Source organism: Mus caroli, unplaced genomic scaffold, assembly GCF_978045245.1.
Source record: "Mus caroli unplaced genomic scaffold, Mus_caroli_1 scaffold_16, whole genome shotgun sequence".
Lineage (NCBI taxonomy): Eukaryota > Metazoa > Chordata > Mammalia > Rodentia > Muridae > Mus > Mus caroli.
Genome location: NW_028227271.1, coordinates 22,282,783 through 22,292,707, shown reverse-complemented (window position 1 = coordinate 22,292,707; position 9,925 = coordinate 22,282,783). Strand labels below are relative to the sequence as shown.

At 46.4% G+C, this 9,925-nt stretch overlaps 2 protein-coding genes across 2 annotated transcripts in view; one reads left to right on the top strand and one right to left on the bottom strand.

Annotated features, from left to right (window-relative positions):
- Positions 1–6,772, bottom strand: Phf5a (PHD finger protein 5A). Its single transcript, XM_021183661.3, has 4 exons — positions 6,636–6,772; positions 5,978–6,001; positions 5,046–5,212; positions 1–577 (listed from the first exon to the last, which is right to left on the bottom strand). The coding sequence occupies exons 1-4, from the start codon at positions 6,685–6,687 to the stop codon at positions 488–490; spliced, it is 333 nt and encodes a 110-aa protein (XP_021039320.1). The 5' UTR covers positions 6,688–6,772; the 3' UTR covers positions 1–487.
- A 486-nt stretch (positions 6,773–7,258) lies between these two features.
- Positions 7,259–9,925, top strand: part of Aco2 (aconitase 2) — a 41,151-nt gene continuing 38,484 nt past the window's right edge. Inside the window, exon 1 of the mRNA XM_021182735.3 lies at positions 7,259–7,361. Within this exon, the coding sequence (XP_021038394.1) occupies positions 7,326–7,361 (36 nt within the window). The 5' untranslated portion in view covers positions 7,259–7,325. The remainder of the gene's footprint in view (positions 7,362–9,925) is intronic.

The following is a 9,925-nucleotide window of genomic DNA, read 5'->3' as shown; positions in this document are numbered from 1 at the left end:
TTAACTGGGAAGGTAGACAACTTTATTAGCGTAACTGAAACTTCCAATTTACAAGAAAAATAAAACGAGCCCAGCGCCACCTGCAAATTGTCAGGTCACATTACTGTTCAGGTCACACCTGGCCACAGTGAGGGTCACAGGACAACCCCATCATAGCTGCTGCAAGACCACACTTCTGCTGGGACAGTTTCATCACCAAGGGCACACACCAACTTGTTTTGAGGCTTTTGAGTTGAAAGGATCAGTGTGGAGAACAGAGCCTTGCTTTTCCAACTCAAAACAAAAAGGGAACTGGGGACTAAGCGAGCAGCGTCTCCTCCAGTCTGCCAGATGCTCCATGGGCACTTGCTAGTGGCAGGGGCCAGGACACTAGCACTAGCAGGCTGCTCTGGTGACACTCAGCTCCGTTCCCTTTAGGCTGGTGGTAGTAGGCGTCTATTCTGGCAGCTGCAGCAGTTTGATGGGTGAGGAAGGAGCCACCCACCCATCACCTCTTCTTGAAGCCGTATTTTTTGCGTTCATAGAACAGGTCTGTCTTAGAGCTCCCCAAATTGACAATCTTTGGGCAACCATCTCTCTGAAAAACAGAACAGAGTTGTTAAGTCCTTGAAACTGTCTCAAGAGATTTAAGATAAAACCTACCCCAGGAGCAGCAGAAACGAGCTCTTCACCTTATGCCCTTAGCTCCAGAACCAAATGCTTGGCCCCTTGTGTTTAACCCCCAACATCTCCCTCAGCCAAAAAGAAAAAGACCTGATCCCTGCCTCTGCCTCCTGCGTTCTGGGAGAGTGTGTCCACAGGCTGGCTCTTATATAAGTTTTCAAAGACGATCTTTTTAATTAAAAAAACTTTTACATTTATTTAGAATGGCATATGCATGCCATGGTGTATGCAAGGAGCTCAGAGGACAGGTGGGTTCTGGAGACTGAACTCAGGGTCAGGTTTAATAGTAAAGGCCTATATTCACCGGGCATCTTGTCGCCCCTTAAAGACCATTTTATAGCTTTTGGGTTAAAGGTTTATTCAACTTTCCAGCTACCCTAAATAAAATAAACCAGGTAAAAATAGTAGAAATAACAAGACAACAAAGGAAACAGTCTGAGAAATGACAGTGAAGTGATGAGAAGTGCGCACACTAAACATGGGAACATCAGGACAAGCATGCTGCCTTCTATCTCATTTAATATTCTATCAGTATGACAGCCATCTGCAACTTCAAGTTGACTCTTAGCCAACAGTTACCTAACTCCTTAGTACTTCATCTTAGCCAACCGTTACCTTATTCCTTAGCACTTCATTCCTCATGAGAGAAACCTGAGTGCTGAAGAGCTGGCTAAGAGGGACAGGTGCTAGTCTAGAGGACCCTGGATGGGTTGTGTAAAATCCTTGGTTCAACCATTGTACTTCAAAATGAGTAAAAATACTTCTAAAACTCTGCAGTGCTAATTATTTTCTTATTGTCTGCCTGGGGTTGAGATCAAACATACAAATCAGTCCTCTAGAACCAAGGTCTGAAGACACTGGTCTCCTGGTAGACTTTCTGTCTGTGATACAGTATCCCAGACTGGTTTTATTTTATATTTGGTTTTTCAGGACAGGGTTTCTCTGTGTAGCCCTGGGTGCCTTGGAACTCACTCTGTAGACCAGGCTGGCCTCAAACTCCAGAGGTCCGTCTGACCCTGCCTCATGAGTGTTGGGATTATAGGTGTGAGCTACCTGCCGGGCCCCAGACCAGGTTTAAACTGGCAATTCTCCCCCTCAGCATACCAAGTGCTAGAATTACAGGCATGCATCACCATGCCCAACTCTTGAGTCCTGATTATTTTGAGGTTTTGAAAAACTCAGCTAAGCTTACTGACTTAATTAATTACCTTATAAATTATAAAAGCTGAAGAAGAGGTGAACAATAAGGGGAGTGGCTTCTAACACAGGAAGATTTCTGCACAGGCAAAAGCCAGGGCACTTCATCTACATGATCATCTGTCAGTAAGGGTGAGAGGCTGGATCATGTCACAGTACTGCTCTGTGTTCCTTGGAAACTCGTGCCGAGTAATTGTGAGCTTGAGCTCAAGTATCCCCCGAGCCTTCCTGTATAATGCCGAGTAGGTGGAGTAGGTCTGAAATCATCCTCAGGGACAGGGATGCAAAGGGATCGGATCACACGATGGACACAGACACGTCAGATGGCAATTGCCATTGAGTAATCATTCTCTAGTTCCAAGCTTGAGCCAGACACAGACTCTAGCTGTATCTGTGAAAGCTCAACAGAAATCCTTTTGCTTAACAACTGAGTGAAACCTTTCTTTCCAGTACACTAAGTACGTCCCAAATCCTAAACACCAAATGTGCAAAGTGGAGAGACGCGTCTCTCAGAACATCTTCTAGGGGCAGTACCAAAAATGGAGTATCATCCTTGTAGTACATAGAAAATGAGACCCTGTTACCCACATCCGGGAAAAGGAGAGGTAGAGAACAGAACATGACCAATCTAGTTCTAGTTGTCACAGGTAACTGGAAAGAGGGTTTAGGGCAGGAGAGGGTTCAATCCAACCCAAGTTATGATTTCAACACTTTCTCCTTTCCCCAAACAATGTGGATTCAACACCGTAAACCCATCTTCAGCTGTTCAGCTGGTCTAACATTCCATCCTGGGTCGGGCTGCCCCTCTTGCTTCCTAACACTGACAGGGAAAATCAGCAAACAGGTAAGGGCTTACTGCAGCTTTGGGCTGTCAAGATGGCTCAGTGGCCTAAAGCACTTTCCTGTAAGGGAAGAGGAACTCCAGACAAGTTGTCCTCTTGACAGCACATGCCCACACACAGGTAAACAGATATAACAAAGAAATTAAACCAGACACTGAAGCCTCGAGACCACCACGGAAGGAAACCACTTCCAACAGGTTTATCCTGTGGTATAAAAGGCTGCAGGGAAAAGAGAAGCCTGACATTCACCCATGGAGAAAAAGCTCCCAACTGGGAGCCACCTGGATGTGGCTTCCCAGGCACGTTCTGCTGATTGTGGTGAAACCCCGACTTGAGGATGTGTTGCTGTCTGTCTCCTGCTCCCTGTTTCCTCCCTTACTTCCCTTTATTACATTGTCATTTACAACCCAGAGTGCAGCTATCACAGATCACCCGCCTCTGCAGCATACAGAGCTTCCGGGACTGGTGGTGAGTGGCATCTGAATGCAGCGGGCTCTGATTCTCTCTAACACGAGTACACGCCAAGGCCTCAAGAAAGGACCACATGGTATAATGTGGACACATGGTTTAGTCAGACAGCCTGGGACAGGTCAGAAAAACGATAACCTCTACTCACACTGTGTGAGGGATGAGGAAGCGATTACAGCTACAGTCCTACACTGGTCATGGGAATATTTAGAGCTATGTTCTGCCCTTTTTTTGAGACAGGGTTTCTTTGTAGCCCTTGCTGTCCTGGAATTTGCTCTGTACATTGAAGTCATAGGATTTGCCTGCCTCTGCCTCTCAGGCACCGGAATTAATGGTGTGCACCACCATGCTCAGCTGTCTCATCCTTGCTTAGGTACTCCAGCATCTTCAATTAGTCCAGTCAGACTATATTCTACTTAGTTTTACTCAAGCAATAGACGTTTCCTCTCTACACCACAGTCAAGAAACAAAAACATAAGACCAGCAACCAATTCGCAACATGACACCATTCTTCTTACTTAAAGCTGGTATCAACTATAACTATCCCTAACTCATGTGGCCACCAGATCCACCTAAACTGTCCTTAATCACAGTGGATTGAAGAGAACCAAGTTGGGCAAGTAATCCTATTATCTAAGAGGCTGGCTGAGGCAGGAGGACCTGCTTTGAGTTTCAGGCCACCCTGGACTACATAATGAGCACTAGACCAGCCAGGGCCAACATAGCAAGGCTACCTCAGCAGCTGCCACATCCCATATCCCTGCCCAGAGAACCACTATGTGGGTACAAATCTGTAACCTCTGCACTCAGGAAGCTGAAGCAGGAGGACCTTTGGTTCCAGGCCATTTTGAGACACACTGGCACCTATGTCTGTAAGAAAAAGAGGAAGACAGAGACAGGCAGAACCACTGAGTGCCTACTACACACCACCAACATACTCGTTAGCACACAAACATAGGATCTTACGTGTGGCTAAGAATAAAAATGAACGCCTTTAATCCCAGCACTTGGGAGGCAGAGACAGGCGGATTTCTGAGTTTGAGGCCAGCCTGGTCTACAAAGTGAGTTCCAGGACAGCCAGAACTATACAGAGAAACCCTGTCTTGAAAAAACAAACAAACAAACAAACAAAAAAAAAGGAATAAAAATAAGCTGCCCTGGCTAACTTTATGTCAGCCTGACACAAACTAGGGTCATTTTAAAAGATGAAAGCTCAACTGAGAGAAGCCTACAGGTTCGACCAGTGGTGCACTTTCTTGATTAATGGTAGACATGGGAGAGCCCAGCCCAGTGTGGGTAGCACTACTCATGGGCTGGTGGAACTGGAGGCTGTAAGAAAGCAGGCTGAGCAAACTGGAGGGGAAAGAGCAGTGATTGATCCTCCATGGCTCCCGCATTGACTTCCCTTGACGACAAACTGTTACCTGGAGGTGTGGAAGAAAACCTTTTCCTTCCTTCAAGCTGCTTTTAATCTTGTTGTATCATTGAGAGAAGAAACCTAACTAAGACAGCAGGTAAACAAACTTGACAAGCCTACCATTTGCACTCACCCGCCAGGACCAGAGTCTACAGGGAGAACTGCCTTCCGCAGGTTGTCCAGACGCCCATGTGCAGGGGACAGCAAAGGAACATGGAGAAGTTCTCCTAACTGCTGATACCAATGGAGACTTGCTTCTCTTCCGTTCTGCCCTGACATAGAGTAACTGCTCTTTATTAGACCACACCCAGTTTGGCTCACAGGCTTGAAGAAATTACCTAGATAACTAGCTGAACATTGCAACCTCCACAGCCCAGATCAGAAGAGATGGCCATGGATGGCAAAATGGTCAAAGTAAAAGGAGAGAAGAGCGGGTAGGAAGCTCAGTCCACACTCACATCCTTCTCCTGGATGGTGCACTCTTTACAGTAGTAGGCATCGGAGACTCCGGGGCCGCCACAGATCACACACCGGCCCTGGTAAGATCCATAGTTACACTCATCACATATGCGGACCAGGGTGCAGGGACGCACGTAGGAATCACAGATCACACACTTGCCGTCACCTGTAGAGAGAGAGGAGAACCGAGTTATAGCCGATAGCGATTACTCCCCTAAGATCTCTCCTCTGCCCTATGCGGGAAATCACTAGTCTCCTTCCGACAGTGACCTTAGGACCTTCTTCTACCTTGACAGCATAAGCCTTATCCTGTATCCATCTCAGTTTAGTAATTCATGGAAAGAGTTTGTATTATTGTCTGGGAGCTTTTAAGTCTATGTAGTTACTGTCAACAAACTGACAAATGACATTGGGCTGGGAAGGGCCCCACTACTTGGCTAGCCTCGAACTCAGAAATCCTCCTGCCTCTGCCTCCCGAGTGCCGGGATTAAAGGCGTGCGCCACCACGCCCGGCTGCCCCACAACTTTTGACAAATCTTACTATCCAAAAGTAGATTTTTTTTTCAAAACCTAAATATGAAGTATTAAAAATTGCATGCTTAAGTGGGAGGATGGTAGGGCAGTCTTTGGCGGCAGCCAGGTATTTAGTATCCTCTGCAGGCTGGTTTATCTATTTAAGACTTCTTTACTAGCCAGGCAGTGGTGGCGCACGCCTTTAGTCCCAGCACTTGGGAGGAAGAGGCAGGCGGATTTCTGAGTTCCAGGCCAGCCTGGTCTACAGAGTGAGTTCCAGGACAGCCAGGGCTATACAGAGAAACCCTGTCTTAACCCTCCCCCCCCCCCCAAAAAAGACTTTTGTGCTGCTCCTCTGGAATTGATGACTCTTCAAAAGATAAAGGTGGCAAGGCCTGAGAGGGCGTGTTCGGCTTACATTTTTCACACAGTCTTCCGATAGCTGCAAGATCAAAGATAGTAAAACATATCGTTAAAATTAAGGTTGTGAGGTAGCAAGCAAAGTTTTTCGTCAAGCTGAGTATAGAGGATGGGGAAGGTAGCAATGATTACAGTCAACCGTACAGGATCGCGGTCACATTCTCCTTTCCTCCCTTTTCACTGTCCCCCACCCCCTACTTTTTTGTGACAGAATCCCACTGTGTAGCTTGAGTCAGCCTGGAACTTCTTTTTAGCTCTGGCCAGGCTCGAACTCGCAGCAATCTTCCAGCCTTCTGCCTCCCAGGTGCTGGGATTACAGACAAGGGTTCCCGGCCCACGACCCTAAATTTTGCTTTACACCAAAGGCCATGTCAAAAATAAAAAAATGTCTGGAACCCCCCAAAATCCAAAGTATTCTAGACCGGCTTCTCCAGATCTGGCACAGACGATCCCGCCAGCCTTAGACTCCCGGATGCGCGCTGCTGCCCTTTTCTAAGATGCCACAAGCCGGTGAGCGCTGCTACAATACCCCGGCACCGTAAGGCGCGAAACCTGGACACGCCAAACCAGAGCTCTAAAGAGGAGGGTGAAGTCCCTAGTCCCCCACTTTCTAATCCCATTCCACTCAACCAAAAGGGAGCAGGCCCCCAACTCACCCACACCAGCCTGCTTGCGGCAGAAAATCAAATCTGGATGATGTTTAGCCATAACTCTTTTTCCAAGCCGGCGGCCGGAAGCTTAGGGAACTTCCGCTCGACCTTTAACCTACGGCGTGCTTACTTCCGTTCCTCCGTGATTGGCCATCAAGCTGTCAGTCAGCCTTTATCCTCGAGGGCACCAAACCCGTTAGGTCTCGCGAGAGTTTCCTCGGCAGGTCCTTGCAGGTGCACCAAAGGTTTTTGAATAAAATTCTCTTTACTTCCAGATTTGAACACATAAAATGAAGTTTGTTCTTGGGTAAAAAAATCTACATTTGTTGCATTCTGTGTTGGGGATTGACGCCAGGGCTTCTTGCATGCTTCCGCCAAGTATGTTGGTTTGGGGACGTTCTCTTTCCTGGAATGAAGGATGACCTTGAACTCTTGACTCTCCTCCAGCTTCCACACCCAAGGGTAAAGGTGACAAGGTTGTGCCAAGTTGGCAGTTTCCCCGCCTCTTTGCTTTCCACGCCCGGTTTCCGTCATGTAAGTCCCGCCCACTGCGCTATCTGCACTCTTGGCTTCGGGAGGAGGCCCCACCCTCGCGGTTGACGCGTCTCTCTGTAAGCCCCGCCCCCTTTTATGCTTTTTTAAGAGCGCCATTTGTCACGTCACTTTCATGCGACCTCATCTTTGTCAGTGCACAAAATGGCGCCTTACAGTCTCCTGGTCACCCGGCTGCAGGTAAGCGAACCCAGAGACGTGGGTTTACGGGGGCGGGGAGCCTCCTGCCTTGCCCGCGGCTGTAGGCGAGGCCAGGCGAGGCAGGCTCGACCCGCGGCTGACGTTCCGTGCACCTGTCGCGGTTGCAGGCCCAGCGCCCTTGTGGGTTCCTGCGTTGTCCTAGGTCAAGGCGTCCCTGGCACAGGCTGTTCGCGGTCCCCATCCCCGCCCGCCGGCAAGCTTGGGTCTAAGCAGCGGCAGCCTGGTCCAGGGTGGAGTCACTCCTTTTTTTCTGAGGGTGGAATCCATGCTCCCCCAGGGTGGTTTTCTGTTCCTCAAGGTGATGACAAGGTGATTGGGGGGCGCGGTGGTTGTGAGTTCCTCTAAAGCCGGGTGCTTGAAGCCTTCACTTCCCACCAGTAGCAGAGACTCGTCGCCTTATGTATCCGTGGCTGCCGGGCATGGAGTCTGCAGAAGCTATATCCAGTACTACCCTTTGAGGAGACTCGGGGTCATAGACGCAAGAAGGACTATTCTGGGCCCCACCATAATAAATAGTCGCGATAAGAGTGCTTTCTCACCTTTCCAGCAGATGTCAAAGCTGTTTACTAATGTTAAAGATGTTTTATCTGACGACATAGATGTGAGATAATTTTCCCCCAAATTTGATAGATGGAAAAACTGGAAGATATAGGCAAAGTAGTGGCTTTCATGGTGTCACTAAAGGATCATAGCCTGAGCAGTGACCCTGCAGACCCTCTCTTCTTGTTGTTCATGGCATCCTAATGTCACAGAACTTTCTGAATCAGGGTGTGATCGTTTGTATTTGTCAGAATACAGAATCAAATATTTTGAGGTCTCCGTTAGTTGCTTTCCAGATACTAGGTGGAAAGAGGAGAAGACTGAACAGTTTGACCTTGACTGTTCTGAGACGTCTAGAAAATTGACTATGCCTGTCAGATGGTTTCCCACTCCTAACCTTACAGCCCTAGGGACATACAATGTTTACTGTAAAGAATGTATTTTGTTCATAAAAAGAAATCCATAAAATAACTGTAGACATTTTCTGACAACCTTTCATGATTACTTTTGTGAATTTGCTTTGGACCAACTTGGAACATAGAATTAATAATTTTTAAAAATTATGTGCTGTACTCTCAGGAGGCATTATCATTTGAAGTTTTCTTTATCAAATTACTTAAAATCAAACTGCAAAATCAAACTCATCTATCTGAACAAATCATTTAACTTTTGGCCAATGAAAGGGATTTGCAGCTAAATTATCTCTGGTTCTTTTGAGTCTTTAGCTAGTACGATGGTTCTGTCCTGACCCCACTGTCCTATGATTTAGTGGAGTCAGGCAAAGACTATTGAATAGGACACATGACCTTTGAGTTTGTAAGAAAGGAATTATGTCACATTTGGACCTAGAAAGTGAGTGTTACAATGGTGTAGAAAGAGATCTGGGCTATAGTTCATGTCCTCCCATGATCCCTGACCTTGTACCCATAACTTTCTAAGTTATTTTCCTATTAGTTGTGGATTGTTTTCATTAAACAAGGTTTATTGAGCATTTAATTATGAGGAATTAGAATGTGTTTACAATGATGTAGTTCAACTTCTTTTAAATGTGAAGAATCTAAGACCTTGAGAGCTTGGATGACTGCTGTAGTCAGGATTAAAATCAGAGTCTCCTTATCTGTTCATTCAGCTAAGGTAAGTGAGTAGTATTCTATCCTTTCTTTTTTTTTTTAAAAGATTTATTTATTATATGTAAGTACACTGTAGCTGTCTTCAGACACTCCAGAAGAGGGCGCCAGATCTCGTTACGGATGGTTGTGAGCCACCATGTGGTTGCTGGGATTTGAACTCTGGACCTTTGGAAGAGCAGTCGGGTGCTCTTACCCACTGAGCCATCTCACCAGCCCAGTATTCTATCCTTTCAATATACCAGCGCATCCAGATAGCCACCCTGTCTCAGGCAATGCCTGGCAACTCTGTGCTCTGAGAACATCTTTCATTTACCTCTTCTGTGCTGCATGCATTTCACAAGTTGTATTTACTACATAAGAGCTCTGTCTGGGGCTGGTGAGATGGCTCAGTGGTTAAGAGCACCGACTGCTCTTCCAAAGGTCCTGAATTCAAATCCCAGCAACCACATGGTGGCTCACAACCATCCGTAACAAGATCTGACTCCCTCTTCTGGAGTGTCTGAAGACAGCTACAGTGTACTTACATATAATAAATAAATAAATAAATCTTAAAAAAAAAAGAGCTCTGTCTGATCAATCTCTAGCATGCACTAATACTTCATAAACATTATTGGATTTTTCTTTTCTCTTTCTTGTTTTGTTTTTGTTTTTGAGACTGGTCTTACTGTGTAGCTTATGCCAGCCTTGAATTTTTGATTCTCCTGCCTCAGCTGCCTGAGTGCTTTGAGATCAGGCATGTGCAACCATAGCCAGTAGAAAACTGGTAAGAAGACAACTCCTGTTTTGTTTTCTTTTTCAGTGTATGTAAAGTTTTTATTATTTTATGTGTATGGGTGTTTTGCCTGCATGTACGTTTGTGTACCGTGTCCATGC

Coding starts and splice junctions, on each gene's coding strand:
- Phf5a (XM_021183661.3), bottom strand. CDS start 6,687: ATGGCTAAACATCATCCAGATTTGATTTTCTGCCGCAAGCAGGCTGGT. Junction 5,213..5,977: donor CGGAAGACTGTGTGAAAAAT/GTAAGCCGAACA, acceptor CTCTCTCTACAG/GTGACGGCAAGTGTGTGATC. Junction 578..5,045: donor GCACCATCCAGGAGAAGGAT/GTGAGTGTGGAC, acceptor TCTGTTTTTCAG/AGAGATGGTTGCCCAAAGAT.